Raw genomic sequence first — 15472 nt, forward strand, 5'->3', positions numbered from 1 at the left:
TGGAAGAGGAATAATAATAAAGAACATGAAAACCAATAATTGACTGCGGAAGAATTCCGCAGTCAATCAATTAGGATGCTTCCATGTCAGGAAAGTTAGGAATTAATTTGGAACACAACTAACATTTTAATTGACTGGTATAAGGCCTTTAACCTCTTAACCCCCTCCTGAACTGAACACAGATTCCTCAGTTTGGACAAAAACATGACAAAAAAGTGACAGAAAAGAGATGAAATCACGACAAAAACACAATGACATGTTTTCAAATGAGGCGTTACATTTCTTGAAAAAAGTGTCAAAATAGCAACAAAAATGAGACAAAAACGAGGATGAAAATGTAACAAGAGCGACAGAAACGTGACAAAAATGTGACGGAAAAGAGACAAAAATGTGTAACGGAAACCCAACAAAAAAGCAAAAAAAGAGCAACAAAAAAGTGACCAAAAATGAGTGTGAAAATGCAACTAAAGAGACACAAACACATGACAAAAAGGCGATGAAAAGGTGACCAAAATGTGTGACAAAAACACAATATTTTATATATTTGTAGCAATTAATGATTTTAGTACATGAACTGACTTCCCCTGGGTTTCTAGAGGTGAACCGCCTTCAGCGTCTGCCTCACCCTTCCCTGTCCTCTGTCCTGTCCAGTCTCTTGTCACTGTAGTCGCCTGAGAGCCCTAATGTTCCTTATTCAGTGTATGTGAATGTCAGTGTATGTTGTGCTTCTACTGTTCTTTGTCCTGTTTCCTGTATTGTTTTGTGACTTTGATGTATCTCACTGTTAAATGTTCAATGTAAAGTTTCACATCAGCCTGTCTAGGGACAACAGATTGTCTGAACAGTATTAGCTGAGGGCAAAAATCTGACATATGCACATATTTTATATGTTCATTAATATGCACTGTCTCTATAGGAGCTATACCTGATTTTTTTTCTAGTTCTGAAATTAAATGTATTTTGTTGTCCTTAAGTATATTGTAAACTCAGACATTTGTGGGGAAAACACTACCGTGAAAAGTGACCCTGCAAGTTGTGATATGTGCCTATAAACATGTCCCTGTGAAGAATTGGGATGCTACAAATGTGTTAGGAAGATTAGGGATGAGTTTGTACCCCCACCAACATTTCAATTTAGTGGCTTCCTCTTTCTTTGTTTGAAATGGAAAAAAAATAAGTATAGAGCCTTTAAATTAATTAATTAATTAAAACGCATTGGGGGAAAAAAAGAAAAAAGAAAAATGACGACAATGCGAGAACAGTGATCCGTTTAGATGAGTTGTTTTGTAGAAGTTGAACTGGGGAAAAGGCCCTCGGTTCAGGCAGGGCTTAACTTCTGATACATTCAATAAAAAATGTCATTTTAAGCCATAAAATGTCTTCCTAAACCCATTTTCCCGCTGTCTTCCTTGTTTTGACACATCAGCTGATCGGGCTGCGTCACGTGACTCTTGTGTTGACATTATGCAGCGGGTCCACGCGGCTTCCCCACGGCGCGCTCTGATTGGCCGCGCGTCGCCGCGTCTCCCCCTTTGTACCCGGAAGCCGCTGAAAAAGCACAAATAAATCCATAAATACGAATTTCTGATCGGATTTTCCAACTGGATGCGAACAATGTAACCTTTACGTGTTTTAAAAGTCCAACCGGAAAATACGTGAATCCACCGTTACGTAAAAAAAACTTCCACTAACGTTTCAAACGGGCGAAATCAACCGTAGCTAGCGTAAAACTCGGTTTAGCGTAAACGCGCTGCTTTATAAACTAGCCTGGTTAAAGTTTAAGCCCGTGCCCGTCTAAAAGTCGTCTTTCGGATGTGGAAATAGCGCCACAGATTTGAACATTCTAGCGCTTTTGTGCGAAACCGGGAAGCCGCATGCGCAGTGGTCAGTGCAGTGCGGGCTCATATAAGGGTTGGCGCCACAGCTGATCATTCATTCATTCCCCACCAGCGACAAGGTAAGAGCCACACGGCGCTTTTTAGAGCTTTTCCCAACACTTTTTACCCTCGCTTTATGCTTATATCGCCTTATATCTGCGGGGTTCGCGCTTAGATGTGGCTAAAATGAGCCGCGGTCGCACCGTTTTGTGAGATTGTGAGCTTTCATTGTACTTGGAACTTGTTGGTACAGTTTCGCATCGCAAGAAGGAGGGAATCTGCAAAGCTACGGCAAACTAGCACCAAACAAGGACAGAAAATGCGCGTAAATAACCATAGTACAATCAAAACTACACCAGAGCTTTGTGCGCTTTGCTACGAATTTAATCCTGGCTTTTCATTTGTTTTACATACATTATTATATATATGCTATGAGAATTATGTGAGTTTACATTATGGAGGGAATCTTACAGGTCTAGCTAACAGGTTTAAAACAACAACAACAACAAAAGGTGTTTATTTGCAGCCTTATATCAGGTGCTAGACGAGGATTGACCCTGGACAAACCCCCAGACTATTGTTTGCATACTGTTGGCTTAGTTTTGTAATCGCTTTATTGTAATACACATGCCTTGATTTCATCGTGACTAACATGTATGGGCTGTAACAGTTTCCCAAAGTAGTTTTACCCCCTTTTTGAGCTCGCATTTTTGTGAAAAAGCTGCATTTTGAGCCCACCACCCATCCAAATGCTTTATTATAGCCTTGCAAGTGTTGGGTTATAAATTACGATCTGATCCTTCTGCCTGGGCTGTCTGTTCACTTGTGCCGTATTCCTAATCCCATAAAAAGCGTATAAAATTGGATTATGACGTTTAGCATCTTGTCTTTTTGTGTGCGCATCAATGGGACCCGGTTATTGTTGACCTAGTTAGCAAGTGACCGGGCTTTAGCCGCTGCTAATTACAGTAGCATCCCCGTATCTGCGTTAGCCTCGCTGTTCTCCCGCTTTTGGAGCCTTTGTCAGCCCCAGAAACCACCGTACCGCAGATATCTGATAACCCAGCGTGTGAAGCAGTACATAAATGTGCAATTACGGGGATATGCCCGGGTTTAAGCGGACTTTTGTGGACTGTTCCCCCGCTTTGGGCAAAGGGGAGGCTGACTCCAATCCTCCCGCTCTGGCGCTCTCTGAATTGGCGCGTCTTCGAGTTTCAACCCTCGATTAAAGTCATTTTTCGACACTTTTGGCTCATTCCAAACACATATACTCGACCGGGAGACGCGTATTTACAAGTATACCCTCGATAATGCGGGGTTAAATGCTGATTTTTTTGCTTATTTTGCCAAGAATCGAGCGCTCAAAACTGCCCCCACCTTTTTGGCTCCATATTCAAAACTTAGCTTCTGTTCTCTTGCTAATTTAGCCTTTTTATTTACATATCGGCTTAAGAAAAGATGCACAATGCCCACCGATTTGAAAAGCCCCAAACCTCCTCTATTACTGTGGCATAACAGTTTCACCATTAGTCCTTCGAAAATTTAGATTTTAGCCCTTTTTATAGACATAATCCAGGCAGACTTGTGCAGAGTTGCCATGTCCATTGACTGCTTATGACTCAATTGTATGCATTATTACTGCCTATATACGTCAATAAATGCTTGATTTGCCTTTACATTACAGTATTACCACTTAAAACACCGCTTTTGTGCAAGTTAAGCATGTTTATGTAGCCTGTTACCACCTAAAATGGCTCCCACATGAGCAAGTTGCATGTTATACCTGCCTTATTCCCGTCAAATCTTCATTCTTCTTTATTCTGCCACTTGAATGTGAGTTGTTTGTGTGACTTCTTCAATCATACGAGTTCTATCATAATGTTCTGTTTTGCCTTTTTACAGATCAGCCACAAAACCAAGCCAACATCATGTCTCGACGCAGGTATGTCGATGTAACAGTAGTTTATGGAGGTTACTATTAAGAGGTTTCTTTGCACAGGATAAAACAGCAAACGTTGCATTGTTTTGTCATTGTGCTGCCAAAACAGGAACTATAAATGGCCTTGTTTTCTTGGCCCATCTCCAGAGACAGCCGTGTGATTAGATTGATATAGCTTTGGTAGATGTCTGTCTGTTCAGTCCCTTTTATGCATGTCCCTGTCTAGATTTAAACGTTTATTAATCAACATTTAGCAAACACAGGCCTAACTCGCTCATAGTAAGACGTGTTGTGTGTTTAATCATCGTAATGCAGTGTTTTCATCATTTTTGTCCTCGTTTTGCAGCGGCCGCCTCACTTTGCAAGTCAGAGATTCAAACACGCTAGAACCCACGGTCAAACCACTGCCGAAAAAGAGGAAATCCTCAGAGGTAAGTTTACAGTACAACTCTATTGTATAACTTTGAAACAGGTATAACGTTGCTTATAAAAGTGTGTATTGTTTCTCCAGCCTCTGAAGAAGAAGCTCCAACCTGCCGCCAAGACACAGAGCTATGAGATTCAGGTCAGTAGCTCATTACATCAAGTCTTTACTCTGCTTTCAATTAATTATGCTGACATTAAGGCCTTAAAAGTCATTAAAAAGCATTACAGCGGATTCAAACTGGAATTTCTTTCTGTGAAAATATGATTATTCCTAAGAGACAGAACACACAACGATGACATTGCTCAACTGTCAAAAAACACAAGCTGTGATCTAAAACAAAAGCAGACAAGTTTCCCGTTGTGTTTAATTTAGAATATCAACATTTCTCATTCCCCTGTTTGTTTGAATATTTACAGATCTTATGGAATGAAATATGTCACGATTTCTTTTGCATTTGTGGCAATAAAATGACACCAGAGCTTAAAATAAACCCCTGTACACTGACTTATCTCATAATTTGCAATTTAGAGTATATGACGGGTAATTGATTTAAATATGAGCACTTGTAATGGTTTGATAATGTCTATGAGAAGCTTAAGTTTCACACAGACTTCAAAACCACCTAGCTGCAGTACCGCTGTTTAACCACTAGATGTCCTCGTCTTACTTCATCTCATTGTTGAGGTTGCATAATCATCTGGAGCGTTTCCAAAACAACTAAATCCATTAGTTTTTGCTCATTTTTAGATTCTGTAAGGTCACTTTCACCTTCAGTTAGCTACACATTCATTTTGATTGCACGTTTTAATCCCATTTCTTCTGTTCTTGTGGTGTTGTGCAGAAGTGCTGGAGGTCAGACGATGGAGCCAGTCCCTGCGTCCTCATCGAGACGCCGCACAAAGAGCTGCAGCCCAGCGACACGAAGGGCTTCAGGCAGTTCACCTTCAAGAACCTGTTCATACAGCCGTCGCCTTTACCACAGCTCAGGTATTTAAGGCCGTGGTGTTGGGGGAAAAAAAAGTCTGGAAGCAAGAAGGTGTTTTTGTTTAAGGCCGTTTGCGATAGATTGTTTTTGATATTGTAAAAATCAATATTGCGACATTGATAATTTGTGAACAACAGGCAGCCCTCGCATTACAGCTCCGGTACAACCCAAAAACTTGTAGTATTTCTGTTTCTAGAGCCATTACTGCAATTTCAGTAATATATGAGGGACAGATCTAAAACTAGGCAAACAACAGATTCATTTAAACTTAGAAACTTGGAGGTCGATATCTCCAGAACCGAAAGATACTTTTTTGCTTTGGAAAGAGCTCAGTCAGATCATGGGCCTCCAAAAACGTCCCAGCCCTCAGGGGAACTGAGAAACATCGGCCTCAAGTTCGTACACATCAGATCGTATTTTATATATTTTATGTTGCAGACTTTTGCTTAGAATTTCGGAACCATAAGAGATAGAGACTTAACGTTTTTTGTTTCGGAATCTGCTGATTCTGGCCTATATAATGAGCTCCCTCTTGAGGAATGTCTTGAGTAAATAAGCCCTATGCCTCTCATAAACTACCCCCTGCTATCACATTTTACACATTGCACATTTTTAGAAGCTCGTACACAGGATTAGAGACGTCACTTAGAAATGTATTTTTTATATTTGCTGCATTTTTATACATGTCACAGAAGTCTACATAAACATAATTGGGAAAGGCAGTTAAAATGTAGATTACAATTTGTGCACAAAGTCACATTTAAAAATATTTGGAGAAGGGAAGGGTTTTATTTGTAAAGAGTGCAGATAACAGGAGCCAGTGGTGCGAGGGAAGGGGAGAGCACAGCCAGAAACCACAGCTTTCAGTGTCAAGCGTCAAGGGAGCCAGATGAAAACATATGGCTTGTTATAAACCTGTTACAGAATAAAGAAGACGGTGCTTCTTTTCGCGGCAGATTGAAGCTTTCACTCCTGTTTTTGTCCTGTATCGGCTGCAGCTGGTTTCCTGTTCTGTCCTCGCGTTGGCTACAGTTTCGCATTAACTCCCAACGAGGCACATTATCATAAAGTCCCTTGTATTGTCTGCGCGTTTAGCATTTTTAAAGCTCCTGCTCCGTCCCCCATTGACTTACAAACGGCAGGCGGCAGACGAGGACTCCTGTCGTACCAAAAACCACAAAGGTCTTCTGTCTCACTGAGCATTTTCTTGAGATTACATCAGATATACTGTACAAAACAACACAGTCAGTTGCAAATTGTGACATTGCGGGACTATTTTTTTTTAATTCTTAACTTTGCTAAAACCACAAAGATGGTCCAAAACGAAGCCGACTCTGTTTTGGCTGAAATTTTTGTTTGTTTTTCCTTTGATATTTAAGGGAGCTGGGAAACATCGTGGTGAAAATCCGTCACATGTCTTGACTTTGCTTATAAGTTCAGAACCATAAGAGTTCAAGACCGTTTTTTTGTTTGGGAATCTGCTGATTTTTGTCTTTCAAATAAGTTTCCTCAGAGATAAATAATAATAATAAGATCTTTATTTTTATAGCGCCTTTCACAGACATAGTCACAAAGCGCTTTACATGAGATGATCGTACATTTACTCCCTACTCGGTGTTGGTAAACTGTTTGTAGCTTCAGTTTCCTCTGGGGGAGACACACACGTCTGCGCCAACCCTCCCTCTGCCCACCATACATTCACTCACGCACATCATTCATCATGGCCTATTATACATGTTTTTAGTGGTGGAGGAAACCTACACAGACATAGGGAGAACATGCAAACTCCACACTGAAAGGCCCCGTCCATCGAACCCCGGACCTTCCAGCTGTGAAGCGAGAGCGCTAACCTCTGCAATCTTACCTTAATAAAACCAGTACTAAACCTGATGCGTTTATTCTTGCAGTTGGGCGAGTTGCGACGACGTTTGGATCAAGATGCTGAACAAAGAGCTGAAGTACGTCCACGACAAGAGCTACCTCCAGAAACACCCCAAGATCCAGCCCAAGATGAGGGCCATCCTGCTGGACTGGCTCCTGGAGGTGAGGGCAGGGACCACAGCACGGGGGCTTATTTCATCATCAAGCAGATTCGGAAAATTAGAAGCATTGCTAATTTCACTCTGACATTAAACAGGGTTTCCACAGGGCATTAAAAAGCATTAGAAGTCTGTGTCATTGGGCCAAAATGTATTGTAAAATTCTGACATCGCTCAACAATTATCACTGTATACGTTCATGGAAATGACCTAAACTCTGGACAAGCTCAACTAAATGATTTGTTTGCGCAGGTGAGCGAGGTGTACAGCCTGCACAGACAGACGGCGTATCTGGCTCAGGACTTCTTCGACCGCTACATGTCCACGCAGGACGACATGAACAAGGACTACCTGCAGCTCATCGGCATCACCTCGCTCTTCATCGCCGCCAAGATAGAGGTACTTAAAGCAGTAAAAGTGCAAACTATGGCAAATAAATGAACCTGAAATGAAGACAAAGTGTTTCAAGTAGAGTCAGAAACATCTCAGAACATTTAAACTAGATATGGAGTGTGTAATCCAAATATGGGCATTTCCTTTGTGCAAAAGTCTGCAGGGAAAATGAGGTTTTCATCACACTCTTGCAACAACAGTTCCTCCTTCAGACTGCAAACTTTCCAGTCTTGGACTTAATAATAAAAAAAAAAATCAAAGGGACTGGTTGATATTCGATTTCCAGCCTGATTTATTGAGCTTTGAACTAAAAAAAAACATAAGCGACATTTGAATTTCTCATTCAAAAACTATATGAGATATTGAAAATCCCCAACAAATAGAAACTATGAATTTAAACCTGGCTTTATCATGATCATAATCTAAGTTACCTACTGTATTTTTCCTCTTATCTGCCTGCAGCGCTCTCCTTTTAATCTGACAAAGTGATCTCAAGCAGTGCATTGTGTAATTTCTTCTCTGTTGTACGTGTTCCTTCAGGAGATCTACCCTCCAAAGATCTTTGAGTTCGCCTACGTCACAGACGGCGCCTGCGACACGTGGGACATCCAGAAAACAGAGCTGACCATCCTCAAGGTAATGGTTTTGACCATAAACTGCATCTCCTCCTGCAAGCTACTCACATCTTTCAGGCTACAGCTCGATCTCTGTCTGCTGTCAGGGACTTCATCTCTTACAAATACTTGGACGTAAGCGCCATATTAGCTTGACCCAGTGAACTACTACTGCCACCCATGAACTCATCTTTAACCCCTTAACCGAGCACATTTTCTCCAGTTTGGCTTTACCCCAATCTAAAAGCTTCTGGGAAAAGATGAGAAAATAGCGACAGAACTGAGACAAAAACAATAATGAAGATGTGACAAAAAACGGACAAAAAATGGTCCAAAAAACAGACACAAAATTGACAAGAATTTGACAAAAAAATTATGAAAAAGTGGCAAAAATGTCACAACAATTGACAAAAGATGTATAAAAAAAAATGACAAAAAAGGACAAAAAATGTCACAAAAAAGGACAATTTTTTGTATACAAAAAATGACAAAACAAGCTGACCAAAAAATTATAAAAAAAAGTGTGATAAAAATTGGACAAAAAATTGACAAAAGGACAAATGTGACAAAAAGAGACAAAATATTTACTCTTTGACAAAAAATTAACAAAAAAGTTACAATAATGAGTTGAGACCCCCCCAAAAAAATGATGGAAAAACAAATCTGATGTGAGGAAAAAGATCCATTTAGATGAGTTTTGTAGATCTTAGCTTTCAAATGAGGCGTTACACTGGTCTACAGGATTTGGGTAAAGCTGAACTGGAGAAAATGCTCTCGGTTCAGGCGGGAGTTAAGAGGTTAAAGTGCTTTATTAATCCGTGGTCTGATGTTTCCTTCAGGCCCTGGAGTGGAACCTGTGCCCGGAGACGCCCATCTCGTGGCTGAAGCTCTACTGTCAGGTGGAGGCTCAGACGGACTCGCAGAACTTCCTGGTGCCGCAGTTTTCGCAGGAGACGTACATCCAGATCACGCAGGTATAAGATACAACTCCTCGCGTTTTCCTGTGGTTTTGTCGAGTCGATTCTGACCGTGTCCCCTCTGTCCCGCAGCTGCTGGACCTGTCCCTCATGGACGTGGCGTCTCTGGGCTTCTCCTACAGCGTGCTGGCGGCTGCTGCTTTCTGCCACTTCTCCTCCTTCGACGTGGTGCACAGAGTCTCAGGTCAGAACGCTTTTGTATCTGAGAATAACAGAAGAGAGCTCAAGGCAGCGATACGTTCATCACCTCATGTCAAGTTCCCCAGTGTGTAACCGGCCTCTGTCTCCCCCTGCAGGCCTGTCATGGGAGTGCGTGTCCCCCTGCGTGCGGTGGATGACTCCCTTCATGGAGACGCTGCGCTCGGAACCCGCTCCTCAGCTCAAGTGCTTCCCCAAAGTCAAGCCCGACGACAGGCACAACATCCAGACACACGTGGCCTACCTCGACCTGCTGGTGAGTGCTCGGCCACGCGCCAAAGGGGGGGGTTTGTAGAGAGTGGAAAAACAACTCATTATATTCTCATGAGTTGCCCATTATGTCCATGGCTTTTGAAAGTTGACATTTCCTCTCACTCTTGTTGGATGGAGAGTTTGTGAATCTTTGTAGATTTGTGGCATTAATGTATAGATTTTGGGCAAAGCTCTTTTAATGTTTGAATTGCGGCAACTTGTAGAAATCCTGACTAATTGACAGTGTTTTAATGAAAATCCAGTCCGATATGTGTCTCAATTTATCCGTTTAATAATCCAGATTTCCATTTTTATTCCATGGTGTAAGAATAGTTATGAATGGGGATCAATGGCGGATCATTCCAAAGTAGCCATTTGGTATTGATTACATTTATCCATTCCAAAGTATGAACGTTAATTAGCCTGTAACATAAAAGGTGCGGCAGCAGTTAGAGACACAAAAGACTTCATTGTTTTGTGCCAAAACTGCTCCACAGCAGCTGATGGTCATGTGACTGGAGCTGCTTATGTTCTGTGTGTATTTAAAGCATTCATTGAATTACTTATGTGGTTAATTTAACATTGACATGGTTAATTAACTGTTTAAATTCATTTTAATACAGCCTCCTTAGTTACAACATAAAATAACCAGTTTTAGAAAGGTTCATTAACTGAAATGCATTCATTCATATATAATTAGCCCAAATGTATCGGTATTGTATCAATTCTAAGCACGGATTTGAATCAAAAAATGTTGTGGTAAATGGGGGAGGGGGTAAATAAGTGCGCTTGTATAAAATAAGTTTGATTTTGTATCAATGCTCCTAATGTGTGAAACATAATGTACATTATGTAAGAATTGACTTCTATAGGCTCTCAGAGAGGGAGTAACACATGACTCCGAGTGCGATCTCCACTGTCCTCTCGCTATTTCCCCATAAGGATCAGCGATGTCTTTCACAAATGAATGAATAGTTCGAGAAAATGATGTATGATAAGAAAAATATGATAACATTTGATAAAGTATCGATACTTGGTATTATACAAAGTATTGCGATCCAAGTCCGATGTGATATTTTGTCCCGGCCCCAATAGACAGTGAGATCCTGATGGAAATGTCTCACTGTCTATGAGGCCACTGGCTACGTGTTAAAAACATTACATTGGATGTAAATTTTTGACGGCAGGAAACTGTTTATTGAGGACTTTTTATCTCAGACTAACGGCTACTTTCAAAAACAACATCACAAAAAAAGTATTTACACTAAAGAAATCTTGTTGCTATTTTACTTTTGGTTTAGTGTTAGCCGTTAGCTTCAGCAATTTATTCATTTAAACACAAAACACTGCAAACTCATTGGGAATTAACGGAACAGGAAGAGCACCGCCTCCTGAGGATTCACTTGGAAGTCACGTTTATTTGATAATATATATTGATTTAGTTAAAATAAAAGTGGTACAGCCTAGAGATTAGATCGGGCCCAAAAAATCAAGCCCGACCCGACCCGAGCCCGCGGTTATGAAGCCCGACCCGACCCGACCCGAGCAATTAACGTGAATTGTCAGCCCGAACCCGAAACAAACCCGATGTAAATAATTATTTATTTAAGGCTCAGATAGGTGCATCTGCACAGCAGCACTATGTTTGCGAGGTACGCGGCTACGCGCACGGCATACGTGCACGCAGCAGTAGCGCACACACCTGAGTGGGCAGAGACGTACGCGGCGCGGAGCAGCCAGCGCCGCAGCTCAATGTGTCTTGTCTCCTCTTTTCCGTCTCTCTCTCCTCCTCCTTCATGTTTCATAAACATGGCGCTCTACAAAAGCTACTTTTTACGCAGTAACTGGAACCAAACTGCTTATTTATCCACTGTTAATGAAACGCTGTCCTGAGAGAAAGACTGGAGAGTGATGTTCTCTGTGTGGCGCTGGTATCACAGCCTGACCACGCTGCTTAAACGTGATAACACAGCAGCACGTGCGCCCGCCCCCCGCACCTGCACCACCTCCCTCCCGGACTCCCCTATTTTATATTGCGTATTGCCACATTTTGTATCCAATAGACTCCGCCTATTGCATAGATTTTTATTAGAGATTATAATGACATTAATTTAAAAAAAATAAAATAAAATAAAAAAACTTGAGCCCGACCCGACCCGAGCCCGACTCTCATGCGGAGATCTCGGCCCGGCCCGGCCCGAATGTCGGGTCGGGCTCGGGCCGGGCTCGGGCTCGGGCCAAAAATCTAACCTCTAGTACAGCCCAGCGCTAGAAACAAATCTTTACGACGGGCAAATGCATGAGTCTATTGCATTTGTGGCGTTTGAAAATATTAAATGTTTTTTTCCTCTCTTCTCTCAGAGGAAAGCCCAGGAGCACACGGCGGACGGCCTCGACGGGTCGCTCTCTCCGCTCCCGCTCAGCGCGTCCACGTTAACGCCGCCGAACAGCGCGGAGAAACCGGCCAATCCCTGAAGAGCGAGAGTTCGAACGAGCCAAAGAGGAAACACGGCACTGAGCCAGCCGCGTCCAGGAGCGAAGCCGACCAGTCCCGGGACGAGGACGAGTCCGGGACGAGACGGAAGCTGGAGTTAACACTAAGCTCTGACTTTTTTAAACATTTTTTTTATTACGTGACCAAAAAGAGAGACTGGAACTTTTATTTTCCACAAAAAAAAGGGCAGCCGTGTTTTATTTTTGTTCCTCGGATTTCGTTTGGATGGGAAAAAAATATTGTTTACAAAATGTACTGGTACAACTTGCCCGACTTAGGAATGAACTAAAACACATTCTTGTCGTTTGTCCTTAGATGTTCCACTGCCAAGACCGCACACATGTATGAACTCGGAAATAAGTCTTGGAATTGTATCTTTTAGCGACCTGCGCTTTTATCTGTCCACTGCCGTTACAAACAGTGGGAGCTACAAGGCGCCAGTTTCAGTTTATCAACTTCCTAATGTCCCTAATGAAAGGAGCATCGATTGGTTAATAGGCCTGTACAATGAAGGGGGGATTATTTAAAACTCCACAAGTTCCTTTCCATTGACAACTCAAACTTAACAAAAATGTATTTCAGAAAGTCCTTCTTCAAAGTGACACATAGAGCAAAATTCGGCTTTAGATTTTCCTCGTTTGACATTTTTTTGTGATGTTTATTGATCCAGGAAGTGACTTACGAAGATGAGGTGGACCACTTAGGGCTGCACGATTTGAAAAGAAACCTCATTACATTTTCTTTTTGTTTTGCGATAGATTTTATGATAGATTTGAACGCATAAACTGCTAAAATGATGAGTGAAGGAAGTTACTTTAGTCAAACACAATAGCGCCCTCTTCTGGAGGAGTTTCCCTGGCATTCAGAGTACCTCCGGGGGACAGCCACGTGACTAAAATATGTCCATGGAGTCACAGAGCGTCTATTTAAACACTGTAGAATCTGCTTTATGGATATTCAGACAAACTTTTATCTGTCGCAGCTGAGCTTGAGATCAGAAGCTCCACAATTCAGAACATGGTGAACATCTATAGATACAGATATGGCTGAGGGGGTGAAAATCTCATTTGAATCAACATTTTTCACTCTCTTTATCCGTATTCTGGTGCAGTATAAACATATATATTGCATACAGATAAAATCAAGACAAAATCAGGAGCCATATGGATACCCTTCAAAGCAAATTGATCAGTAGAAGCGAACAACGGCACTCGTTAGCATCAATTTGTTAGCATTCGTAGCATGAAGCTAACGTAGCTTCCACTTTGCTCCTCTCCATGTCTCTGTATCTTTATTTAGTAGAAAAAAATAAATTCATAATTCAGCATTTGTTAAAGTAGTGGTGGCGAGATGGGGGAAAGTTCTTTTTTCCCCCCTTTTTTTTCCACCCTTCTGGCTGCTTCGAACATGACCATATATGGGCACTTGCAAAGATGCCGTCTGTATCTATCAGGGGCCATATGGATATTTTTCAAAGCAAATTGATCAGTAGAAGCAAAAAACGGCACTCGTTAGCATCAATTTGCTAACGTTAGCACACATAGCATGAAGCTAGCGTAGCTTCCTGGTTAGCATTGTCTGTTTTTCAAACCTCTTTGCTCCTCTCCATGTCTCCATTTATTAAGGAGAAAAAATACATATATTTTTTTTTCATATGGTTTCCCCCTCTGGCTGCTTTGAACATGACCATATATGGGCACTTGCAAAGATGCCGTCTGTATCCATCACTCAAATTCCAGTGACCGAAGCGCCTCTTGTGATTCTGTTTTTGCCGTAGTCAAAATCTCGATTGTGATTCGATATTGATAAACCTTGCAGCTCTACAGCCTAACTCTAACGTTAGCATTCGTAGCATGAAGCTAACGTAGCTTCCTGGTTAGCAGAACCACTTTGCTCCTCTCCATGTCTCTGTATCTTTATTTAGTAGAAAAAAATAGATTCATAATTCAGCATTTGTTAAAGTAGTGGTGGGGAAATGGGGGAAAGTTCTTTTGTTTTCCCCCTCTGGCTGCTTCAAACATGACCATATATGGGCACTTGCAAAGATGCCTCTTGTGGTTCGGTTGTTGCCGAAGTCAAAACCTCGATTCGATATTGATAAACCTTGCAGCTCTACAGCCATATTACAAACATGAGAAATGACGGAGTCGACTTTTGTGAAACTTCCTCTTTCTTTGTCGTCTGAATCGTTCAACTTCTGTGCACCAGTTACCAAAATGCCTTTGTCTATAGCTAGATCTCTATATTTACGAGCTATTTATTGATTGAATTAGTAGCAGGAAATGTTGAAGCTTTTTATACGGCTACATTGCTACACAAAGTATGGTTTGGTCGAGATGATTTTTAATTTTTTTGGCCATTTTTTTTATTCCTTTTATTATCATTTTGTGTGTGTGTGCTTTTTGTTTTTTGCCGGTGCTTTCTGAGAATTTGACAGTCGTCTTCTCTCAGGGAAATGTTGATCTTTTAGCCCTAACAAATTTATTTAACGATTTTAGAATTTTGAATTTAGGAAACCTGCCTGTATTTAAAGCCACAAATCCTTGAACGATATCAAATCTTTTATTCAGAACATTTCAAAACAGTATTTCCCAGTAAGTGCATTGCAGATTTTGATCCTCAAATGTAGATTATTATTATGCCCCTTTTGTGAAAATGTTTATAGGATATTTATGAAACCTATTTTGCGTTTTTCGGAGCAACAGGAACGACTTTTAAACCTTAAAGTCTCGCTCCAAAATCCTGGTAAACTTGACTTGCGTAGGTGAAACTGCCTAATCTGTTTTGTTTTTTTTTTACTATTAATTCCATTGCTATTTATTGTGTTCATATGTAAGATAATAGTTTGTTTTTGAATTGTTCAGATTCTGTGCCTTTACCACTCGTTTTCCATCAGAACGAACCATGTGAAACAAATGTGTATTTTTGTACAGAGCAATCCACTGAAATGTATTTCTTTTATAACGATTCTTTTAATAAAATGACGTGAAATTAACCCTTATGTGTCGTCTCTTAAAGTGGACGTGTCATGCATATGGAGCTTAAAAATAGACATAAAAACATTTGATTTGGGCGCCTAAACTTTTATATTTTACTTTTTGAAATTTAGGAATATGTCTGTAAAAAAAGAGAAGAACTGAGTAGCTTGTTTGCCTTAATAAATCCTTTCCGTAGCCCCTCTGTTATTGGGGGAGTCTTTCATCTCCTCCTGGCCAGAAAACCATAATTGGAACTTTCTTGCCTCCGACCCGGAGCCACCAATACACACTGGAATCAC

At 41.1% G+C, this 15472-nt stretch overlaps 1 protein-coding gene across 1 annotated transcript; it reads left to right on the forward strand.

Annotated features, from left to right (window-relative positions):
* The first annotated feature begins 1949 nt into the window (after positions 1-1949).
* On the forward strand, positions 1950-12280 carry ccne2 (cyclin E2). The gene is made up of 12 exons (XM_079569832.1): positions 1950-1957; positions 3780-3819; positions 4163-4247; positions 4328-4381; positions 5085-5230; positions 7136-7271; positions 7520-7666; positions 8201-8296; positions 9114-9248; positions 9324-9435; positions 9548-9705; positions 12063-12280. Exons 2-12 carry the CDS (start codon positions 3806-3808, stop codon positions 12174-12176), a joined length of 1197 nt encoding a protein of 398 aa, XP_079425958.1. The 5' UTR covers positions 1950-1957; positions 3780-3805; the 3' UTR covers positions 12177-12280.
* Positions 12281-15472: the final 3192 nt, after the last annotated feature.

Source organism: Gobius niger, assembly GCF_951799975.1.
Source record: "Gobius niger genome assembly, chromosome: 13".
NCBI classification, from domain to species: Eukaryota; Metazoa; Chordata; class Actinopteri; order Gobiiformes; family Gobiidae; genus Gobius; species Gobius niger.

Coding starts and splice junctions, on each gene's coding strand:
- ccne2 (XM_079569832.1), top strand. Junction 7,272..7,519: donor TGCTGGACTGGCTCCTGGAG/GTGAGGGCAGGG, acceptor TTGTTTGCGCAG/GTGAGCGAGGTGTACAGCCT. Junction 9,249..9,323: donor CGTACATCCAGATCACGCAG/GTATAAGATACA, acceptor TCTGTCCCGCAG/CTGCTGGACCTGTCCCTCAT.